At 39.0% G+C, this 18,003-nt stretch overlaps 1 protein-coding gene across 1 annotated transcript in view; it reads left to right on the top strand.

The window, feature by feature from the left end:
- The first annotated feature begins 5,990 nt into the window (after window positions 1-5,990).
- STIL (STIL centriolar assembly protein) overlaps window positions 5,991-18,003 on the top strand; it is a 97,995-nt gene continuing 85,982 nt past the window's right edge. Inside the window, exons 1-3 of the mRNA XM_007946725.1 lie at window positions 5,991-6,083; window positions 6,187-6,342; window positions 6,676-6,751. Coding sequence (XP_007944916.1) covers window positions 5,991-6,083; window positions 6,187-6,342; window positions 6,676-6,751 — 325 coding nt within the window. The remainder of the gene's footprint in view (window positions 6,084-6,186; window positions 6,343-6,675; window positions 6,752-18,003) is intronic.

Raw genomic sequence — 18,003 nt, 5'->3', positions numbered from 1 at the left:
CACTTGACTGCTAACCAGAAGGCTGGTGGTTCAAACCCACCAGCCACTCCTCGGAAGGAAGATGGGGCAATCTACTTCCGTAGTGATACTGCCTCCGAAACCCAAGGAGGAGTCGCTATGAGTCGGGTCCAACTCGATGGCACATAACAACAACAACAACAACAATTCCTCTTTTAAATATGGTTCTTTAAAAAAAAAAATGTTTCTTAAAAAGGAAACTAGTTTTTAAAAAGCAGTACAGTTTCATTCAGAAGTATAAGTTGAAAGAAGGAAAGTTGGAGAAACTTAGTAAATAAGTTACAGAAGTGGGAGGAGGAGGGTAAACAGCTGATTCCAACTTCCTTGTTCCTGGTGACAACAATAGCTCTTTAATCCCCACAGCCAACATATTAGTAGGCATGTTCAAGTTTTATAACAGTGAATATTTACCTGTTCTTCTAATCATAAAGACATGTCATGTGGATAGGGGCTGAAATGGGACAAGGGAAAATGAAAACAAATGATACACATTTTGGATGAATTTTTCTTTTTAAATTTTCCTTTCTTGTTATAACAATGCAATTAAGTCATACATTTTTTAGAAAGTACGACACACTAGAAGTGGTTCTCTCAGAAGCAAATTAAAACACTTGGAAATTCTAAAATAAGACTAGTAGCTTTCCTCTATGAGGCCAATAACCACAGCAATCTCACAGTGTTTTGAAATGATATAAATATATATAAACAAGGATCAAAGAATGGGCACATGTGGGCAGCCCTTTTAATTAATTTTTGTACACATGCATGAAATCTTTTATATGAGTTAATAATATGGAAATTTAAAAAAAATCCATCTTGGGGATAAAATGGTAAAACTGGGACCAGATCACTAAAGCTAGTGCTTGTTGCATTATACTATAATTCCAAAGTAATGTTTTTAAATATCTGGGGAAGTAACCTCTTAGGCACCTCTCAAACCAAACCCACCACCATCTAGTCAATTCCAGCTCATAGCAACCCTAGAAAAGCCAAAAAACCAAATCCACTGCCATCTAGTCGCTTCCAACTCATAGCGACCCCCACTGGGTTTCCGAGATAGGACAGAGTAAAACTTACCCGTACGGTTTCTAAGGCACTAAATCTTTATGGGGGAGCTCTGGTGGCATAGTGCCTAAGGCACTTGACTGCTAACCAGAAGGTTGGCAGTTCAAACCCACGAGCTACTCCTTAGAAGAAAGATTGGGCAATCTACTTCTGTAGTGAAACTGCCTAGGAAACCCAAGGAGGGGTTGCTATGAGTTGGAGACAACTCAACGGCATATAACAACAACAACAACAAATCTTTATGGAAGCACACCACCTCTTTCTCCCACCAAGAGGCTTGTGGGTTCAACCCATTGACCTTTTGATTAGCAGCTGAATGCCTTTGTACCACCAGAGCTCCTTACCAAAAAAAAACTAAACCTGCTATTACCCAATCGGTTCCCACCCATAGTGATGACCCCCGTAGGTTTTCCAAGGCTATAAATCCTTTTTAATTGAACTGGTGGGTTCAACTGTGGATCTTTTGTTTCAGCAGCCAAATGCTTTAACCACTACACCACCAGAGGTCCATTAGACACCTCCAAGCTGCACTAAATAAAAAGTTGAGTCATTCTAACCCTAAAATGACGAACTCAATAATTACTTTTCTCTTAATTCAATTCAAAAAGTATTTACTGTATGCATAGCATTAAATGTATATCCTGTGTAGAAATAACTAGCCTGCTGGTAATAAAATGTTTAATTGAAACCTTATTGGTATTTGAGTTATTATTTTAAAAGGGAAGAATTTTATTTTATTGTTGTTACTTTAAAAATTAGCATATGATTCAACTCTTCTCTCCTTTTTAATTGGCTTTATTTTCTGGAACAGTTTTAGATTTATAGGAAAATTGAAATAATGAAGTACTATTATTTACAGCTTAAATAAGTTTGATACATTTGTTACAATTAATGACCAAGTATTGATTGATTATCATTAAATAAAGCCCATAGTTTTAGATTTTTAGTTTTAGATTTGGAATCAACAGCCGATATACTGTCTGCCAACCTTGAGCTCGTCAGCCCCTGTAGCTTGGTGAGTCTGGAAGAGCCTCCAGCCTGATGTTTGATCCAAGAACTTGGGACTTAGTTTTTATCTAATGTTCTTTTTCTGTTCTAGGATCCCATCTAGGATACCACATTATGTTTAGTTATCATTTCTCTTTTGGCTCTTCTGGGCTGTGGCAATTTCTCAGACTTTCCTTGTTTTTGATAACCTTGACTATTTTGAGTACTGGTCAGGTGTTTTGTAAGGTGCCCCATTAGTGGAATTTTTCTGATGTTTTACTCATGATAAAACTGGGTTTAAGAAGGAAGACTTCTTAACCCCATGTTGTACATGCTATCAACATGATTTATGACTGTTGATGTTGGTCTGAATCACCTGATGAGTTAGTAGTGTTTGCCAGGTTTCTTCACTGTAATGTTATTCTTTGTCCGCCACTTTCCATCCTGTGCTCTTCAGAAGGAAATCTTTATGTCCAGCTCACACCTGAGTGGAAAAATTACTTCTTCCTTTTTGGCTAACTCACATCACTTTGCATTTATCTTTCAGATATCTTAAAGTAGTTTTAAAGAAAACCATAATCATGAGTGACCCACACAAAATCCCATTCTTTCACATCCTACACCCAACCTTGCTGATTCTACTTAAAAAGGTACCCAGAATCCAACATCTCTCACCACTTCCAACATTGCTAACATTTTGGTCTGATCTCGCCCCTAAGTTATTGCAACAGCCTTCTCATTAGTCTCCTTGCTTATTCCCTTGGCCCCTACAGTTTTTTCTCAACATAGCAACCACAGTGGTCCTTTTAAAGCCTAAATGTCAGATTATGTCAGACCTCTATTTAGAATTTTCCAGTGGCTTCCTATCTAACTCAGAGCACAACCAAGGCCTTACCATGGTCTAAAAAGCCCTACATGGTCTATCAACCTTCTACCGCCTTCCACCTCAAATGCTCCTCACTCCCTCTGCTCAAGGTATACTAATCTCCTTGTTTTTCCTTGAAGATGCCAGAAGCTCCCATCCCTGGACTTTTGAAGTTATTATACCTGTGGCAATCATGGAGATTGTCCCTTGAGTATCCTTCCAGAAAGATCTTGCTATTCATCTGTAAAAAATGCAGTTAGCTGACAGTGTTCTCCTCTAGCCTTCAAGATGTATCTTCGTTTGGTGCCTGTCTTTCTGGGAATACCCAAGCAATGAATGAACACAGCAAGAGTTCTAGGGCCTAGCCATTTCTGCCTAATGTAGGACTCCTTTAATAGGCAATCTTTGCTCCAGAGCTCCCCTGTGTTTGCTAATACTTTTTCAGACAAGCATCACTGTCTGAGGCTTTCTGCCTGTGATAGTTGGAGTTGTGTGTCAACTTGGCTGGACCACAATTCTGAGTGGTTTAAGCAGTTGTGATGTGGGTTATTCCCATGATGAGATTGGATATATGTTTCAAGCAGCCAATCCATTGAAAGGGAGTTTCCGTAGGGGTGTGGCCTGCTTCCACTATATTTATGGACATCTTGGGAAAAAGAGACACTCTTCTGTGGATCGGGATCCTGTTGTGCTGCCTACAACTGTCCATGAGTGAACAATCCACCATTCGGCCTGGTGATCTTGGATTTGTCACTCGTTGGAATCAACAGGCAATACACTGCCTGCCAACCTTGAGCTCATCAGCCCCTACAGCTTAGTGAGTCGGGAAGAGCCTCCAGCTTGATGTTTGATCCAAGAACTTGGGACTTGCTAGCTTCTATAAGTGTGTGAGCCATTTTCCTAAGATAAATTTCTCTTTCTCTGTATGTATATATCAATTGAACAAATACATAAAGAAAACATACGTGTTATACTGTTCAATTAAAGTTAATGCCACAAAGTTTTTGTTGATTTCTTCCATCTACCAGCTTACTAATCCCTTTATTCTAGTCTTATTACTGTTTCTTTTTTATAGTAAAAACAAAACAATAAGTTATTGAGATATAGGGAGATAAACCTTGGTTTGGGATCACATAGGAAGTAGTTGTGCAATTTTAGATAAGTTACTTAACATCTCTGATTCTCAGCTACTTCATTTGTAATAAACTAGTAAAAACAAAAGAAAACCTAATTGCTGTCAAGTGGACTCCAACTCATGGTAACTCTATACGACAGAGTAGAACAGCCCCATAGCATTTCTAAGACCGTAACCTTTTCAGAAGCTGACTGTCATAGCTTTCTCCCATGGAGTGGCTGGTGGGTTCAAACCATGGACCTTTTGGTTAGCAGTTAAGCGCTTAATCACTGCACCACCAGGGTTCCCATCTTTAACATAAAACCAAACCCATTGTCATCAAGTTGATTTCACTTCATAGTGACTACTAATTCCATTTTATTCAACTGTTGTAAGGGACCAAAGGAGATAACTTGTGGAAAGTACCTAGCACATTGTTTGAGGAAGTACCAAAACTCAGTAAATATTAGTTCCCATAGCCTTTTACAATTACACAGACACTTTTATAGAAGAGTTGTTTTATATCAAGTATACAACAAATATTTTACAGAAAAAAAAAGTATATTTATTTATTGATTGACTCTTTCCCCCCCACCTACTCACTCACCAAATATTTTTCAAAAATTTTTTAAAATACAGATGTCATATGTTAGACATTCTTTAGGTATTTTCTATTTTTTATTCTCTCACCTGGATTGAATCTTGGCTCTTCTACTTATTTAGCTGTACTGCCTCTTCTCTAACGAATATTTACTGAGTGCCTACCATGTGCAAGGCACTCTTCTGGGGATAGAATGTGAACAAAATTAGCACAGACTTTGTGCTCATAGATTTAGGGATACCATGTATGACCTTGGGAAAGTTCTTTGTCCTCTCCAAGCCTCTAGTTCCTCCTCTATAAAAACAGAGTATCTATATACACTTCTTAGGATGTATGTAAAATATCTGGCATAGTGCTTGGCACACAGCTGGTATTATTATAACTACAGTTTTTTATTATTATTAGAATTAGCTATACTCTTCCCTCAGGACCATCTCATGTTAACAGAGTAGAATTGCTTCATAGGGTTTTCTTGGCTATTGCCAGGCCTTTTCTTCCACAGAGCCACTGGGTGGGTCAGAACCGCCAAACTTTAGCGGTTGAGCGTGACATTAACTAACGACAAATACTACTTCTTCAACATGAATTTGGTCCAGGTGGGACCGTAGGAGTTGAGATGCCAAGACTTCTGGTGCTTCTCCTGTATCTCAGTTTACGTTTTCTTATTCAAACTCTCATACTGGCCACTATTTTAAAGATGTGTGCCCTAGATTGCAAGAATTTTTTCCAGGACAGAATATGACACTCTATGGAGCTTATGTTTATCGGCTAGTTTGTACGTTTCTCAGATTAGTATTTTAATTCTCTTAAAAGGGTGGATGCTTACTCGGAACATGACAGCCTGCAAATGCGGCTCAGACTTGGACAGTCTTATACTGCTCAGGAGACTAACAAAAGTGGAGTTTGTGTGATCTTTTCACACTGTTGAATAGGGATAACTGCTGTCTACTTTGGTAGAATAAAATAATGGCAGAGGAAGCACAATACCAACGTTAGTTGTGGAGAGAAGTATGATGGCTTACAAATTTAAGTCACATTCTCAACAGGAAATAACTTCTTTTCATTTTTACTTTTATATTACTGAGAGGAGGGGATGCTTCTAAGAAAAGACAATGGAACAAATCTAACTTCCTCTCTTCCCTGCCCATTCAAGTAATTTGGGGGCTGTTTCCAGTGCATCCGTTTCTAGCGGTTCTCAACAGCCACTCCCAAAGCGGCGATCCCAACAAAGAGCACTTCCGGGTTCTTCCACTACCCTCTTCTCACAGCTCGCCAGATGGTCTTTTCCCTGAGCGTGCGCATGACCCGCCCCACCCCGGAACTCAAAACCGTTGACGAAAATGAAGCATTTAAAACCTCCGGATCGGGATCCTGAAGTGCCGGTGGCGCCCTCTAGTCTCCTTAGAAGTTTAGGATTGGCCAGCGCGGTGCCGGTGCGGGCTTTGATTGGCTGATGGACAGGCACATTGCGGCGACCGTGCATGACGCAACCAGCACAGCCCCCTCTCCTGATGGATCGGATTTCTGGCCACTCAGCAGGCGCGGCGCGGGCTTCGGTTTGACGAGCTTGTTTGCCGCGGCTATTGCCGCGACACCAACGTCCCAGAGGCGGGGCTGGTGTCGGCGGAGGCGCTCCTTGGAGCTATCTTGTTTCCACGTAACAAACAGAGCCCAACTTTATCGGAGGTTGAGGTGAGTGGGATTTTGTCCTTCTTGTTCTCCTTGAGGGGCGGAGGCTTAGGAAGGGGTGAAGTTCTCTCTCAGGAATCTTTCTATGGGGACTGGGGTAGGAGAGTGAGTAACATTCCAGGCCTTATGATGGGTTCAGCACTCGGGAGCCTGGGACCGATGACCAGAAGGGGAACTAGTCGGGGAGGCTAAGTGGACCAGATTCTTTGGGAAATCATCTGAAATAAGGTATGTGAAAGAGATTTATAATCGATTACGTGCCACTTAAAGTTGTTTGTACTAAAATTCTTGAAGCTTGCGATCTTGTATTGTTCGTCCCTGAATTTCTCTCAATAGCCACCTAAACTCTGCCACGTAGTAGGGGATCATTCAGTTTTTGAAGTTCGTGGTGTAGTGGAAGGGAACCCTGGAGGTGCAGTGGTTAAAGCGCTCGGCGGCTAACCAAAAGGTCCCCACTAGCCGCTCCACGGGAGAAAAATGAGGCAGTCAGCTTCCGTAAAAATTTACAGCGTTGGAAACCCTATGGGCATTTCTACGCTTCCCTGTAGGGTCGCTGAGTCGGAATTGACTGGACAGCAGTGGGTTTGGTTTGTTGTTGTTGTTTTTGTCTAGTGGAAGTAATACGTAAATAAGGTGTGAAAACGCTGTGTGTCAACACAGTGATAGAGACACCACCATAGGATCTAGGAGGTTTCAGAGGAAGTGACAATCGAGTTGAGATTGTGAAGGATGATAGTTTATCAGGGCATTTCAAATTAAGAGAACAGCCTGTACAGACACTAAAATGAAGGTGGGGAGGGAGGATGACTGCAGGTAGTTCAGTTTGGGGTGTAGGATGAGTGGATAAGGAGATAAAAGGTTAGAAAAATCGGGTGGGGCAAGATTGTGAAGTCTTTTTATTGTGTATAAAGAGAAGTCATCAGAAATTTTTTATAACCAAGGGAATTACTTGGTCTGATTTGTATTTCTATACAAATTTCTTTGTATTCTTTGTATTTCTTCTACCAACACTGTAGGGACTTTTCAGTAAACCTAGTTAGAGTTGATAAAGTCAGGAACTAAGGCAGTGGGCATGAAAAGAGAGAATTTATATGGCAGAAGGAGAAAGGACAGGTAAGAATGACTTCATGGTTTCCATTTGATAAGAGAATAATGCCACTATCTGAGAAGAATATGTTTCGCTAGGTATAGGTGTTGTTTGGTTATAATTTCCTTAGCTTTAATTGCTTGTGTGATATTTTCAGAATAAAATGTCTTATGTGTATTGCTTTAAAATGAAAAATGAATAAACATTTTATCCTATTTTTTTACCCTAATGCAAAAAGAAATGGAGACAGATACGGAGTTTTAAGACTATTTTCTTTAATGAAGAAAAGTGCCACTTTATATACCTTCCAAAATTACAATTATTAATGTGTATACATACTGTTATCCATGATAACCACATGGCATAAAAGCGCTCTGGAAATTAAAGCCTACATTCCATAGGAACTACATTAAACCTTTGAAGTCCAGATGTCTCCAAAAGGGGCTTATTAGGCAACCTTAGATGGGTACTTCCTTTTTTTTTTTTTTAATATTTATTGTGATTTACAGAGCAAATTCATTCTCCATATAGCAGTTCATACACATTTTGTTTCATGACATTGACTGCAGTTCCCCACAATGTAACAGCTCTCTTCCCATTTCCTCCCTGCGATTATCTCTTTCCTATGCATTTCTGCCCCCTTAGCTATCTCCCTGTGCAAACACTGCTCTTCTGTTCTCCCACAATTGATTGCTCTCAGGAATGTGTCTACCTGATGTAAATGTTCATCCTGTATGCCTGTCTGTTGTTTGACTGGAAGCCACAGGAGTGAGTTCAGTTCTAGACCTGAAGGGTAATTAGGAACCATAGTCTAAGGGGTCTCACCAAGCTCTATCAGACAGCAAACCTGGCCTTGCTTACGATTGTGAGTTTTGTTCCACATTGTTCTCCCACTCTATTCAAGATCTCCTGCACTGATCCCTTTCTGAGTAGTTGACAATGGTAGCCAGGCACCATCTAGTTCTTCTGGTCTCATGGTCATATAGGCTGAGAATCGCATGGTCTACCAGTCTCTTAGACTAATTGTTTTAGGTGGGTACTTTCTATAGGATTTTGTTCTTGTTAGTATTTTCTGCTTTTGTTTTTATCTAAAAAGTGTCTTCTAAATGAATTTCTATACTTGCATTAATAACTCTTTTCTCCCTTATCTTGCCTGAGACAGTTCTTTTTACTGGAGTTGAAATATAATGCAAGGCATAAAGAAATATAAGACTTAATTAAAGAATATAGGAAATACTAAGGAGCTCTGGTGGCACAGTGCCTAAGGCATTTGGCTGCTAACCAAAAAGTTGGCAGTTCAAACCTACCAGCTTAGATGGGGCAATCTTCTTCCGTAAAGATTTACTGCCTTGGAAACCCAAAAGGGTCTCTGTGAGTCAGAATCAACTCGATGGCAGTGGGTTTGGGTTTTGGAAATGGCAGCGGATGAAATTATCCAGAGAAAAATCAAAACAACAATGAGATACCATCTTGGTCCAGCACTAGTAGCAAAATTCAACAAGACAAAATAACAAATGCTGGCGAGGATGTGGAGAGATTGGAACTCTCATACACTGCTGGTGGGACTGTAAAATGGTACAACCATTGTGGAAAGCAGTATGGTGATTCCTTCAAAAGTTAGAATTAGAAATACCATTTGACCCAGCCATTCCATTACTAGATATATATCCTAAAAAAGTGAGAGCCAGGACGAGAATAGACATATGCACACCCATGTTCATTGCAGCACTATTTACAATAGCCAAAAGATGGAAACAACCTAGGTGTCCATCAACTGAGGAATGGATAACCAAACTATGGTGCATACACACAATGGAATACTATGCAACACTAAAGAATAATGTAGAATCTGCAAAACACCGTATAATGTGGATGAACTTGGAGGACATTATGCTGAGTGAAATAAGTCAATCCCAAAGGACAAATATCGTATTAGTCCGTTATTGGAAAAGTCAAGGAAAGGTTTATCTATGGAAGGAAATTTTCTTTGTTGGTTACCTGGGTCGGAGGAAAGGGGAGGGAAAACTGTTAGATAGATAGAGATAAGTATTGATTTGGGTGAAGAGAAGGGCAATGTACTAAACGTAAGTGATCAATATGGTGGCATTGAGGAAGAGAAAGAGAGTTACGTGAGAGGTACAGATAACAAAGATGAACCCTTGTGCACATACAGTAACTGTGTTGTCAGTGAAGGCAAACATGGATATACAGGTGGATAGATGGGTGGACAGGCTGAACTATTAGGTATGTCTATGAAGTGGAGAGTGTACCCAAGAACAAGTATAGGGTTGGCAGACAGTGGTCCTATAAGTTTATGTGTATGATCTGAATTCCCAGGTGTATAGTAGAGCTGACAAGGGGCAAGGTTGTAGTCATTTCTTGGTCACAGCCAGCTACCCAGAGGGACCGAGTAGTTGAACCTGTGGGCTCGGGACCATAGTCACAGGGGACATCAAGCTCAATTGGCATAACATACAAAACATTGTTCCATCTCCTACTTTGGCGAGTAGCAACTGAGATCTTAAAAGCTAGCAAGCTGCCATCTAGATGCAATGATGGGTCTTTCCTCATCCAGAGCAAAGAATGAAGAAAACCAAAAATATGGAAACAATTAGTCCTAGCGACTGGTACACCATCTGATCTGCAGCCTATACGACTATGAGACCAGAAGAACTAGATGGTGCCCAGCTACCACTATCAACCACTTGGAAGGGGATCTATGTAGGAGATCCTGGATAGAGAGGGAGAACAATGTGAAACAAAACTCAAAATCATTTGGAGAAAAAAAAAGGAGGAGACCAGGTTTGCTGGTCCAACAGAGCCTGGTGGATGAGACTATGGCCTCATGTCTGGAATTGAACCCACACCTGTGGCTTCTAGCCAAGCAAAAGACAGGCATAGGAGTTGAACATTTACCTGAGGTAGATACACTTCTTGGAGAGAACAATCATGGAGAAAGAAGGGCTGCTTATGCACAGGGAGACAGCTCAGGGGGCAGGGGTGCATGGAGGGATGGACACAGGGAAGAGGTAATTATCAGGAGGAAGTGAGAGGGATAACTGTTGCATTGTGATAAATTGTGGTCAATGTCATGAGACAAAGAGTATGTGAACTGCTGTATGGAAAGTGTATTTGCTCTGTAAATTTTCACCCAAATCACAATAAAATAAAATAAAAAAGAAATTATCAAGAGAAGACATGTGGAGCTGAAAAAAAAAAAGATCTCTGATATAGGTCAGTTGTGAGGATGCAGTGTTTGTCTTCTATCTCTACAAGGTTGAAGATTCCTTGATGACTTCATTATAGGTCCAATGAATATCTAGCTAAAATTTTTCCTATCTGTTGCTTTATAATTTTCTGAACACTGTGAGGCTTTTGTTAAAATCTCTTCTATTAATTTGACAATTTGGTATTACTACCTTTGATTAACAAAAGAAATGCTAATTGATTTAAATCTTTTCATACCAGTTCTGTCAGTAGTAAAGGAGAATAGCTAGGTACAATATGGTTTTCAAAATACATCATTGTTTGCATATCGGCATAAATAAAGATGTTTTGTGATTTTCCTGTAAGATTTACCACCTACAAAGAAGTTAATGCTTTGGATCCTTTCTTCAGCCCATAAGGATCCAATTAATTACAAAGTAACAATACATAATACATAAAAATACTGCCAGTTCCCTACCTTGATGTAATGGCAAGAGCATAGTGGGCTTGGGGATCTGAAGACCTCCAGTTTTATTTATAAATCTTCTTGTCACAGGTGCATGACATTGGCAAAGTCATAAAACATACATCTTCTGTGTACATGTGTGAAAAACTGGTTAAAATACTGCCTGCTTTACCCAGCTCATTAAGTTGATGCAAGGAGGATCTTGGGGGAGAATTAATTTATAGGGAGAATGGCCGTAAAGTATGAAAATGATTAGCAGCATCCATAAGCATTTTATCTTATTAATCTATAATGTATTTTATAGAAGTATCCTAGATACTTTTGTCTGTAATTTTGTTAATAAGTGGCTAAATCTTTGTTTTTGTCATCCATTCATAACATTGTATTTATTTTTTAGATTACTGAGCCTTTGAAATTGGATAAATCATTTACCAAATTATCATGGAGCCTATGTATCCTCTTGCAGGACCCCAGATGAATAGCAGGTATGGAAATATTTTTATAAAATATTTTTTTCATAGCTGTTTGCAGACTTGGGAAAGTAGATTGGAATAAAAGAAAGAACATAAATAAGCACTGGAATCAGAAAGTCTGGTTCCATATCCCAGCTCTACTATTTGTTAGGTGAGTGAATTTGGTCAACTTAATTAACTTCTCTAAGTTTCAATATCAAGAACATACATGAAGAAAGCAAAAGGTCATTAAAAAGACAGGAAAGGAAGAAAAGACTAAAATGGATGTGAAAAGAGACTCTGAATCCTGCTTTTAAATGGAGAGTAACTAAAGTGAATGGAAGAAATAACAAGATAAGAGCTGAACAGAAGATTTCAAAGAGCAGCTCAAGAAGAGAAAATCAATTATTATAATGAAATATTTAAAGACCTAGAGTTAGAAAACCAAAAGGGGAGAACATACTTGGCATTTCTCAAGCTGAAAGAACTGAAGAAAAAATTCAAGCCTCAAGTTGCAATATTGAAGGATTCATGAGCAAAATATTGACTGATGCAGGAAGCATCAAAAGAAGATGGAATACACAGAGTCACTGTACAAAAAAGAATTGATCGATGTTCAGCTATTTCAGAAGGTGGCATATGATCAAAAATCAATGATATTAGAGAGGAGGAAACTGCAAAAATTTAAAAAAAAAGACGAATCAGTGGTATTGAAGGATGAATTTGAAGCTGCACTGAAGGAATTGGTGAGATGTTTCAAGAAATAGGTGCAGCTCTGGAGGTACTTACTCTTCTATGCCCAGAAATTTGGAAGGCAGCTACCTGGCCAATTGACTAGAAGAGTTTCATATTTGTGCCCATTCTAAAGAAAGGTGACCCAACAGAATGTAGAAACTGTTGAATAATATCATTAATATCACTCAAAAGTAAAATTTTGCTGAAGATAATTCCAAAATGGTTGTAGCTATATATTGACAGGGAACTTCTAGAAATTCAAGCTGGAATTAGACTAGGACTTGGAACAAGTAATATCATTGCTAATGTCGGATGGATCTTGGCTGAAAGCAAAGAATACCAGAAAAATATTTACTTGTGTTTTATTGACTATGCAAAGTCATTCAACTGTGTGGATCATAACGAATTATGCATAACACTGGGAAGAATGGGAATTCCAGAACACTTAACTGTGCTCATGAGGAACCTGTACACAGACCAGCCAAGAGGCTGTTTCAACAGAACAAGGAGATACTGCATGGTTTAAAATCAGAAAGGATGTAAGTCAGAGTTACATCCTTTCACTATATTTATTCGATCTGTATGCTGAGCAAATATTCTGAGAAGCTGGACTATATGAAGAACATATTATCAGGATTGGAGGAATACTCATTAACAACCTGCAATATGCAGACAACAGCAACCTTGCTTGCTGAAAATGAAAATGACTTGAAGCACTTATTGATGAAGATCAAATACTACAATCTTCAGTATGGATTATACTTCAGCATAAAAAAAGAAAAATCCTCACAACTGGACCAATAAGCACTGTTACATAAATGGAAAAAAGATTGAAGTTGTCAAAGATTTCATTTTACTTGTATCCTCAATCAATACCCATGGAAGCAGCAATCAAGAAATCTGGTATTGTATTGCACTGGGCAAATCCAGTGCCAAAGACCTCTTTAAAGGGTTAAAGATTGTTGCTTTGAAGACTAAGGTACACTAAACCTGTGTCATGGTACCTCATATACATGTGAAAGCTGGACAATGAAGAAGACTGAAAAAGAATTGATGCCTTTGAATTACAGTGTTGGCAAAGAATACTGAAAATACCATGGACTGCCAGAAGAATGAACAAATATGTCCTGGAAAAAGTGCTGCCAGAATGCTCCTTGGAAGCAAGAATGGCCAGACTTCATCTCACCTACTTTGGTCATGCTGTCAGAAGGGACCATTCCCTGAAGAAGGATATCATGCTTGGTAAAGTAGAGAATCGGCGAATAAAGGGAAGACCCTCAACAAGATGGATTGGCACAGTGACTGCAATGACGGGTTCAAGGATTGTGAAGATGGCAAATGACTGGGCAGTGTTTTGTTCTGTTGTACATAGGGTCTCTGAGTCAGAGCTAACTTGATGGCACTTAACAACAACAAGAAGCCTCAGGTTCCTCATCTGTAAAATTATGATGGTGGTGCAATTGGTTACGGCACTTCACTGCTACCCAAAAGACTGATGCTTTGAGCTCACCCACAGGTACCTGTGAAAAATGTCTTGATTTACTTCTGAAAAATTGACTGAAAACCCTACGAAGCACAGTCCTACTCTGACATGTGTGTGGTCTCCAAGAGTTGGAATCAACTCCGTGGCACCTTTTTTTTTTTTTAAAATCTTTATCAAGATTATTCCGAAGGGTTAAATAGGATTACTAAAATAAAGAGCCTAGTACATAATAGATACTTGGTAAGTATCAGTCCTATTCCCGTCTTCCTTTATTTTAATTATACAAAGGATCTTTTTTGCTGATGGGAACTCCTGAAGCTAAAAATCCTGTATCCTAGACAGGTGGAAGAATGATTCAGTTTCTTCCCTTTTTGAAGCAGTATAATTTTTTCATGAGAAAAATTTTCCTTTGAATTTCTCAAAAGCCTGCAGGCCTTTTCCCACTCATGTGGAATAGGAAGGAGGAGCTTGCCACCTGTCTCCTAATCTTCTCACTGTCATTAATATATGGACCAAGCTAATTGGCTTGTGTTATTTGACACCCTGGATCATTTATTGTTCTTTATCCCCTAGGAAAAAGGAATTAATGCTGACATGTTAGGTTTTTTTTTCTTCCAGACTAGAATTGCATCCTTCGGGTGCCTTTATTTTCTGTATTGGTTTTCTTTGTGCCAGATGTTCTTGATGAGAACAATGGGAAAGAAGATCCAAGGTGATCATATTCCTTTTGCTTTAATTTTGGCCCTTCTGTTCTACCCCACTACCACTTCTTAAAGCAACTATAAATATTCTTTGAGAATATGTCAACTTCTTTTAAGTTCTTTTAAAGGTTCAGTTGTAGAACAAGTTCAATACATTCTTTTTATTTTGTTACCAAATTGACTCTAGAATCAAATTCATTAAATTCTTTCCTTACATTTCTAGGTAAGATACTATTCTCATGTGCTTTAAACTCATTATTTCTAGTATATCCAACTCTAGTTTGTTTTACTCATTTAGTGACCTCTTGGTTTTCAATAATTTCTGGAAGCTAAGGCAGAGTTCTAGATTTTTTTGGTTACAGACCCTTTTGAATCCCATTGACAGGAAAAAGCACTTACATACATACATGCAAATTTTGCACCTGATTTCAAGGGATTTGTGTCTTCTTGATGCCAAAGTCTACCTTTGTACTCCAGATTAAGAAACATCTAACGATAAATAATAGGTTAATGTTGTTGTTATGTGCCGTCAAGTCAGACCCAACTCATAGCGACCCCTCCTTGGGTTTCTGAGGCAGTATCACTACGGAAGTAGATTGCCCCATCTTCCTTCCGAGGAGTTAACCATCTCAGGTATATATAATTGGTATGTGGGATAACCAGTATGTAAACCTGACTTCATTTCTACCATATACTACCTGGAAAATAATGTGAAGTAGTGCAGGTTGGGCTTTAAAGGCACCAAAATTGAAATTGAAAAAAAAAAAAAACTAAGATCGCATACTTACCATGAGCCAGAAATTGTTCTACACACTTTACATATATTAAAACCAAACACACTGCCAGATAGTCAATTCTGACTCATATTAACCCTATAGAACAGAGTAGAACTGGCCCATAGGGTTTCCAAAGCATTAAATCTTTATGGAAGCAGACTGCTACAACTTTCTCCCACAAAGGGGTAATGGGTTTGAACCTCTGACCTTTTGGTTAGCAGCTGAATGCTTTAACCAGTGTACCACTAGGACTCCTTTTACATGTATTGCCTTATTTAATATTCACTGTAACTCTACAAGAAGGTGCTAATATCCTAGAGAACTTGTTGAAGGTCACAGCTAGCAAATTTTGAAGCCAGGCTTCCAACTCAATCTATTGATTTTCATCCAGGCTCCTTGCTGTTAACTGCCAAGTCATGCTGCCTTTCATGAATAGGTAAATTTTAAATATGTTAGATAAGCATGATAGATTGGTTATTTACTAGCTTTGTGACCTTGAACATGTTCTTAATCTCAGACTGTTTCTTCACCTTGAAAAAAAGGGGATTAAAAATCATATATATATATATATATATATATATATATATACACACACACACATATATATATGTATGTATGTATGTATGTATGTTAAGAGCTCAAGAATTACATAAGAATTTGAAAGTATGCATCTAAGAATGTGAGTATTTGAACCCAAATTCTATACTGCTACACCATTTGGCTTCTATAATTACAAGGTTTGAAATTAGACACACCTAGATTCAAATGCCAGCTTTACTACCTAGTTGCTTTATGAAATTAGGAGAGTTAGAATTCACATTTTCTACAAAATGTATTATGAAGCTTTCCTGGAACAGCTATAGTGAGAAATATATGTGAAAAGAACCCAGTAGGATGCTTGGTACATAGTAGACGATCAGTAAGCTCAGAACATAGGTGATCAGTAAACTGGGGCGAGTATTTTAGTTGAGAAGCTTCATCAGATGATACATGGAAGTAAGATCTAGAACAAGATATTCTTAGTGCACTATATGATAATATTCTTTTGAGTTCAGCTATTTAATAGCTTATATAGATAGCTGCTGTCCAGTTGACTCTGATTCCTGGCAGCCCTCTGTACAGCAGAATAAAATGGTGTGTCAGTCCTGCGCTATCCTCATGATTGCTGGCATGTTGGAGTCCATCTTTGTAGTTACTGTGTCAGTCCATCTCACTGAGAGTCTCCCTCACCCTCACCAGCCCTCTGCTTCATCAAATAGTGTCCTCTCATGATTAAGCCCTCCTGATGATGTCTCCAAAGCAAGCAAGTTGGACAGTGTTCTGCTGTGATCCATAAGCTTTTCATTGGCTAATTTTCAGAAGCCAATTGCTAGGCCTTTCTTCCTAGTCTTAGTCTGGAAACTCTGTTGAAACCTTTTTGACGTGGGTAACTCTACTGGCATTGAAACCAGTGGCATAGCTTCATAGCAACACACAAGCTACCGTAGTATGATAAACCTGCTGGTTTATCATATCACAGTGAAGGTGAGGGAGTTTACCACTATGCAAATGCATTGTAGGCAGCTTACTGCAACAGCTTTAATTACATGTGACTTTAGGCTGTTTAAGGAGCTCTGGTGTCACAGTGCCTAAAGAATTTGACTGCTAACCACAAGATTGGTGGTTCAAACCCAGTAGCCATTCAGTATAAGGAAGATGGGGCCATCTACTTCTGTAAAGATTTACCTCCTTGGAACCCCAGTGGGGCTCACTATGAGTCAAGTGACTTGATGGCAGTGGGTTAGGCTGTTGAAGAGCTCTGGTAGTGCAGTGATTAAGGCATTTGTCTGCTAAACAACAGGTCAGTGATAGGAACCCCCCAACTAGTCAGTGGGAGAAAGATGAGGCAGTCTACTTTTGTAAAGATTTACAGTCTTGTACACCCTATGGGGCAGTTATACTCAGTTCTATAAACTCAAAAAAACTCCTGCTATCGAGTAGATTCCGACTTAATAGTGACACCTCCTTGGGTTTCTGGGACGATAACTCCATGGGAGTAGATTGCCCAGCCTTCCTTCCGAGGAGTGGCTGGTGGGTTTGAACCACCAGCCTTCTGGTTAGCAGTCAAGTGCCTTGGGCACTATGCCACCAGAGCTCCTTAAACAGCCAAGGTCACATATAATTAAAGCTCTGGCACTCTGTCTTGTAGGGTCACTATGAGACGGAATCAGCTCGGTGTCTGTGGGTTTGGAGTTTTTTAGGCCGTTACTTTCTCACCATTCCTTTCCCATGACTTTTTCTTATGATGGTTTTGTTTTTCATATTCTTCTATATAAAATAAAAACTTCATAATGATACCATATCAGATTAACAGTGCCTCTATAATCTTTGTTGAGGAATTATTTATAATATCCTTTTGATGCTTCGAAAATTAAACTTATGTGGTAGAACCTAAGATGCCAAGTGTGGAAATTTTGAAAAATAATTAGAAGTCCAAGAAGTTTATGTGCTTTTCATAATTTTATTAGATACTATCTACCAGGTCAGAAAATTAGTATAGAAAGATAAATTTTAAATTTAAATCTAAATTAATGATTTATACTCATTTTTCATCTAGACGGCTGCTTGCAAGCTTTTAAGATCCCAGTTGCTACTCGTCAAAGTAGGAGGTGGGAGCTCTGGTAGCATAGTGGCTAAGGCACTTGACTGCTAACCAGAAGGCTGGCGGTTCAAACCCACCAGCCACTCTTCAGAAGGAAGATGGGGCAATCTACTTCC

This window comes from Orycteropus afer, unplaced genomic scaffold (assembly GCF_000298275.1).
Source record: "Orycteropus afer afer isolate SDZICR_OR568_19922 unplaced genomic scaffold, OryAfe1.0 scaffold00169, whole genome shotgun sequence".
Lineage (NCBI taxonomy): Eukaryota > Metazoa > Chordata > Mammalia > Tubulidentata > Orycteropodidae > Orycteropus > Orycteropus afer.
The sequence above is the reverse complement of the archived record's forward strand: the minus strand, read 5'-3'. Positions and strand labels throughout refer to the sequence as shown.